The 6,757-nt window shown below is 42.1% G+C and overlaps 1 protein-coding gene across 1 annotated transcript in view; it reads left to right on the forward strand.

Moving 5' to 3' along the window:
- The window catches only part of HTR1E (5-hydroxytryptamine receptor 1E), a 47,315-nt gene extending 42,130 nt beyond the window's left edge, over nucleotides 1-5,185 (forward strand). Inside the window, exon 2 of the mRNA XM_064508756.1 lies at nucleotides 131-5,185. Coding sequence (XP_064364826.1) covers nucleotides 237-1,403 — 1,167 coding nt within the window. The 5' untranslated portion in view covers nucleotides 131-236 and the 3' untranslated portion in view covers nucleotides 1,404-5,185. The remainder of the gene's footprint in view (nucleotides 1-130) is intronic.
- Nucleotides 5,186-6,757: the final 1,572 nt, after the last annotated feature.

The raw sequence follows: 6,757 nt of genomic DNA on the forward strand, positions 1-6,757 counted from the left end.
GAGGAGAAGAGAAGAAGGAAAAATAGGCCAAGATTTTTAGTTGAGGTGGTAGTATTAGAAGCATAGGATTTCTGTCAAAAAGTGGGATTTTTTTTGCAGGTTTGGCTAACAGATGTGTTTTTGTCTCTAGGAAAACAATGATCAGGAGAAAACTTGGAAGCTTTGAGCTGCTCTGGTGAATATGGGGATATAAAAAAATTTTGCATCTGAAGCATCTCTGCCCCTTTTTCAAATGGATGAGTTCTGAGCATGGAACTATTAGCTACCTAAAGCAGCAACTTCTTTCACTGTGTAACTTGGAGGGGAAAATGAATTTCACAAATTGCACCACTGAAGCCAATGTGGCTGCAAAGCCAAAAACAGTAACTGAAAAGATGCTTGTTACCCTGACCTTGGCCACAATCACAACCCTGACTATGCTGCTGAATTCTGCTGTGATTGCAGCAATCTGCACAACCAAGAAGCTCCACCAGCCGGCAAATTATTTAATATGTTCACTAGCTGTGACAGATTTGCTTGTTGCTGTTCTCGTCATGCCCTTGAGTATCACTTACATAATGATAGATAAATGGACTTTGGGATACTTCATCTGTGAGATCTGGCTCAGTGTTGACATGACCTGTTGCACGTGTTCTATTCTTCATCTTTGTGTCATTGCTCTGGATAGGTACTGGGCAATCACAGACGCTATCGAATATGCCAGAAAAAGAACGGCAAAAAGAGCTGGGCTGATGATAGTCACTGTGTGGACAATCTCCATTTTCATATCAATGCCCCCTTTGTTTTGGAGAAATCACCACAGTATCACCGTTCCCAGTGAGTGTCGCATTCAACATGATCATGTCATCTACACTATTTATTCCACATTTGGGGCATTTTATATACCCTTGACTTTGATCCTGATCCTGTACTACAGAATCTACCATGCTGCAAAGAGCCTTTACCAAAAACGGGGTTCAAGCCGCCACCTCAGCAACAGGAGCACAGACAGCCAAAACTCTTTTGCCAGCTGCAAGCTCACACAGACATTCTGTGTCTCAGACTTCTCCACATCCGATCCAACCACGGAGTTTGATAAAATCAACGCGTCTGTGAGGATCCCTCCTTTTGAAAATGATTTGGACATGGCTGGTGACCGGCAGCAGATTTCTACAACACGGGAACGAAAGGCTGCTCGCATTCTGGGGCTGATTTTAGGTGCTTTCATTTTGTCTTGGTTGCCATTTTTCATTAAGGAGTTGCTTGTGGGCCTTCACATTTTCACTGTCTCTCCAGAAGTAGCTGACTTCCTGACCTGGCTTGGATATGTCAACTCCCTTATCAACCCTTTGCTGTACACTAGCTTTAATGAAGATTTCAAGCTGGCCTTTAAAAAGCTCATCAGGTGTCGAGAACATACTTAAAAGTACTGGGAGATGATGGTGACATGACTCCTGGCCTTAAGAATGAGTAAAATAATTTGACTCCATCACAATTTTCCTTGATAGAGGAGATTTTTGTGTTTGCCCATTTGCTTGACTTCTCTTCAGCCTGTAATTCATTCTGCTGTTTTTTACCTCTGGTGTTATTCATGGTAAAGAGTTTGGAATAAATTTTGTTCTACAAAGGCACAGATTTTTTAGCAAGAAAACAAAAAAGAAACTATTAGGTATTCTTGTTTAAGGCATTTTGTCTAATCAATGATTCAAGAAAGAAAACAGTATCCACAATTTGTTTATACGTCTTTCATTTAAGAATAGAATGTCTAATTTAACATGCACTGTAGTAATATAAAGGTTTATAAATGGAATCCCATAAATACTTACTCAGAAATTAATAAGCACTTCATGGTCACAACAGTTAAACAGTAAATCTTTACTGCGGCATTCTGAGAAAATTGTAACAGCCATTTAACACCATTACCAGCTCAGGCCATGGCAGAATAAACCATTCTGTTCTTTTTATACCTGCAGAAATTTACAGTAAATATACCATCATAACAGAAAGCAGAGTTCAGTTCCTCCCTTCTGAAAAGGGATCCTAGTTTGTACTCCATGGTATTTGTTTAAGTGGCTGATTGTGTGTAACATTCTTGAGACACATCTGTACAGTTTGTTTGGTAACTGAGAAAACAAAGCTAGCAAGCGTCACATGTGTAGGACCAGCTGCACCTCTGACTGGTCACGTTTTTAATATCACTAAACATATCTCTTCAGGTCTCAGGCCTTGTGCCTTAGTCGGTTGTGTAGTGGAATTATTCAGTTTTTCCACCCTTCAGCTGGACGTTGCAGAACCCCCTGGATCAACCAGTCTCACCCCACAGACTTACCTGGACATCTTCTCTGCAGGCCAGCGATACACAGTGTTCAGAACAATCTTCTAAAAAATTATTTTTTGTTTGAACAGCAGCAAAAAAAAAAAAAAAAAAAAAAAAGGAGAGAGTGTTTTAGACAGCAATCTACACGTCTGCCTCGCCTTAATCCTACGATACCCAGTGGCACCCTTGTTAGCATAACCTATGATCGTGCACCTCTAGCAAGATTTCTTAGATCTTATTCCGGGATTCCTCCAAAGAGTTACTTCCCTTGTCTTGAGAGAGAGAGACCGAGATAGTTCTTAGTATCCTGCCTTCTGTCCTCATGGAAGTTAAAGTGTTCCAGTTCAAACAGTTCGGAAATCAGTCTCGGAAGAGGCAAAATCAAAGCTAAGAATATGGTATTTTCCATTAGTAACTCTTAAGCACTGTTTAAATATTGACTACTTATCTTGAGCCATTATTTTCCTTCCTATCCATTTCCCTGGACAGATTCTTGTTAAATTATACTGATACACCGTGCAGAAAATATCACATACATCAACCTGATATGCAATAACAGTGAACTATGGTATGGCAGCTTCCAACCCATCAAAACAAATATTAAAGGCAGCAGAAGTGTTGTAGCAGCATTGGAAACCAGCTCTAAAAAATGCTTTGAAAATTTTTGACGTGACAATCATTTTTCTTATCAGGAGTCAAGGAAGTGTAAGTAACACATGAGTAATAAAGTCCAGATGGAGTTGAGAAATGACATCCTTACTTCCACGAAAAAGCATTCAGCTGGAAAGATGCAGTGCTGCAAGCAGAGTGTAAATCAAGTCTGAATGTGACAGAAGTGTGACCTACAGCCTACCCACATGCAGTGGGATTCTGCTTTTAATGACTACCAGTTTTCTATGCTTGAATTTAGGAGTTTTATCACCAGTTGCCCTTCTGAAGTTATTGTCACAGCTGCCTTCCCCAACTGCCTTTAGGTTCCATACAAGCTAATAATAACATCTACAAAGAGGGCAAAAAGAAATCTTAACCCCTGAAAATGTCTTCTAGTGGGGAAGCTGGGAGATCCATTGTGGTCTTCCCTTTGTGCAGCTTGTTGGAGGTGGAAACTATCCATGGAAACTGCGGAGGACTGCCCTGATCATACCTACCTGTAGGTATGATCTATAAAACTTCCAAAGCAACTTGCCAGAATACCTACGCTACTAGAAAAAAAAAAAGGAAAATAATGAAAAAAGGCAAGCAATTAAAAGACTAAGAAGTATTTATAAGGACTATTGCAGAATGACTTTATTTTTTCTTTCAGCAGGCTCAACAGAACTTACTAAAAAAGGACAAAGATTGTGCATAATTTCCACAAATAAGGTGACTGTTGCATGGAAAGCTGGACATTTGTTGCTAAAAGAGAGTAAATTTTAGCATGTCTCATGCAGTTTACAGCTCTGCTACAAAGGTGCCCAACCACACTACCAATTAGGGAGGGAAAGGTAAACATCCAAGACTGCACTAGCAGGAAGTTTGAAAAAGGCAGTAAGTACAATGGGAGAAAACACTCAGAAGCTTCCTGATCCATGCTGTGTCTCAGGGGGACCAGGGTATGTCAAATTACAGTAAGAGGTAGGGAGGAATAAGGCTCTGCCTCTCTTCACATGAGGCAAGTGATCTTCCTGCTAAGAGCCTGCTGTGGCCCTGACAATGTGAGCACGGACCTACAGAGAAGAAAGCACTTCCCGGATTTACGAGTTTCTGGAGTGCACAAAGGTCACCATTTCAAAATCAGAGCTGAGGGATTTCCTGAGTGACTTTACCCAGAGTGCATATGTTGTCATGGCTCTCCTGACCAGGAGAGATGGCCAGATTTTCTCTTTCAGACTTTGTGTCCTTCCTGTTGTGCCTCTCCTGCAGGCACAACTAACCTGAGAGCATCTTCAAGAGTGTAACCATGACCATATACTGGGCCCATAGAGTCCAATTCCTGCCTCCTCCAAACAGTGCAGATTTATGGTAATGACACCACCGACTCGCACTTCCACAGACAGCCAGAGACCCGGAGAAAGAAAGTGAAGGATGCTCACTCCGGGTCACTCTGGCCGACACAAGGGCACAAACTGTGCCCCCAGCGAGACCATGGGTGATGGTCCCCCCCAGCATTAGATAGGCTGCAGCTCTGCCTGGCAGCACAGACCATCATGGCCACACAAAATTACTGAGGTTGGACGGGATCTCTGGAGGCCAACTAGTCCAACCTCCACCCAGCATCCCTCAAAGCAAGGGAAAGCTCACAGCTAGCTGCCCACTGCTGACACATGATGGGCAGAGTTACATTTCTCACGCAACAGGCTCTGTAAAGCAGGTGGCTGATGCCTTTGCTTGTTTATGGACAGAAGTGTGGCTAAAGGGCCAAAAATGATGAACATGATCTCTACAGAAGCTATTGTAGGTAGACAGAAATGCTTCAGAGACAGATATTAGAGCTGTAAAATTGAGGAGCTCCATCATCTTCATTTCTATTAATGTCCTTTTTTTCTTTTCTGATCTCCACTACTACCACTCAAACCACCAATCAGTGTCAGGTTGAAGACTGTCTTTAATTTTAATATTTAGAAGTAATTAACAGGAAAAAAACAGATGGACAGCTAATTTTTGTGCTTCCCTGTTAAATAAAGACTCAACATTCACTGCCAGCTAACTACTGCTTTCCTAATTAAGTCATTAGCTAAACACAGAGCTATGTTTTCTAACAAATATCACTAGACTGATGAAGATGTCCTGCACATTTTCCCCACGCACAGACTCAAAGTCAGGAACAGCTTAAGGGACTGTTTACTTGCAACAATTTAATTTGATCAGAAATTACCTGTCAACTGATGGAAATAAAAACTTTCACTAGTCTGGCACTGTTATTTGGCAAATTCATTGTTTCTGTGTTAAAAACCTGATTTTACAAAGGGTTATAAGACATTTCCTAAGCTTTGACTTCTTGTCCACAGCAACTGCCCATTCACACCTATCCTGGATCTGCTCCAGCCACACGGTGCTCTGCAATGCGAGTTGTTCCTAGCAAGCTCTTAATGAGTCACCTGCAGCAAAACCCCAAACCTTCACCCTACACCCATCTTCCTTAGCCTCTATGACACCTCTTCCCTCCTCAAAGTCTTATTTTCCCTTGATGTGCCGCTTGCTTATTTCTCTTCCTACCTTTCTTCCTGTCTCCCTTGAGAGGTTTCTCCTCCTCTTCTCCCCTCCTTTCTATAGGGGGGCTCATACAGACCTGTCTGTTTAGCCCCTCTCCTCTTCCTTTCTACATCTTTTCTCTGAGTGCTGTTTTCTCCTATACTTACATCCCCAACTCACAATCCAACCTCACCATTTCTAGCTCCCTCTAATGCCTAAATGTAATGTGGTCCTACAGCACTGGTGCTGTAATCAGGATTCTCATGATCATGGACATTGAAGTCTGTCAGGTTCTACTCCATATCACATGTGCCCAAGTGTCTAGGGCATATCCAGAAGCTTTTCCTTCTGCGTAACCAGCCAGTACTTTGGAAAGAGTTCATATATCTCTAGCCCTAAAGAGTGAACCCATCTACCAGATAGTCTCCCCACAACACATAACCTTCAAATGCTATTTTACCTGCTATTTTTATCTGTCACCCTTCCTCTTCACCCTAACACATTAAAATCAATCATATTTTCACCTTCAGGGACCTGTACCTTTCAGGTAACTGGCATGCACTCAGCTCCTGCTGGTCTGCCTGTGCCAACCTCAGCTCTCCCATCTGCAAGCTTTCTCTTCATCACCTCCATCATCTCCCCTAGTCCTCACAGCTGATGTTTTTTTCCTTCTCAAGCCTCCTTCTGCCACAGCTGTCAAAAGGAAAACAGTCAGCAAGGGCAGTGAAAGGAATATTGTGCACACATCATTTACCCCTTTTCTCCTTTCCTACACAGTTCCTGCCTCTCAGGGCATACCACCTACTGTGCTGAGCTACATCTCTCTAGTACATAGCACATGCAGGACACAGCAACAATATACAATAGCTAAGTGTGTCCTGAGCCACTTAGCTGTGGCTCATCCCATCTTCCATTTAAAGTCTAGGGTTCCCCACTGCAATGTTATACTGAGCTGATTACAGCAGGTGAGATTACTTTTGTTGATCTTCCCAGATAGAGACAGATGACGGGATCGAACTTTTCCAAAAGAGTTTAAAACAAGAGTCCCTATTTCACCAAGTTTACATGATGAAAGGCTGTCACTATTCAGACTTCCCTGCCAGGTATCTCAGCTATCCAGGTTTCTGTAGTTTGTCACTCACTATTTTTCTTTGCTGACAGCAGACTCTTGTCTTTGCATGTACCAGGAGGGAGAAAAAAGAAAAAAGTGTGGCTTTATTTGGCACAAGACATTAAAAGAACAAGGAAATATTTTCTAAGGACTCTATTTATGCCCCCCTGTTTACAACC

This window comes from Dromaius novaehollandiae, chromosome 3, assembly GCF_036370855.1.
Source record: "Dromaius novaehollandiae isolate bDroNov1 chromosome 3, bDroNov1.hap1, whole genome shotgun sequence".
Classification (NCBI taxonomy): Eukaryota; Metazoa; Chordata; class Aves; order Casuariiformes; family Dromaiidae; genus Dromaius; species Dromaius novaehollandiae.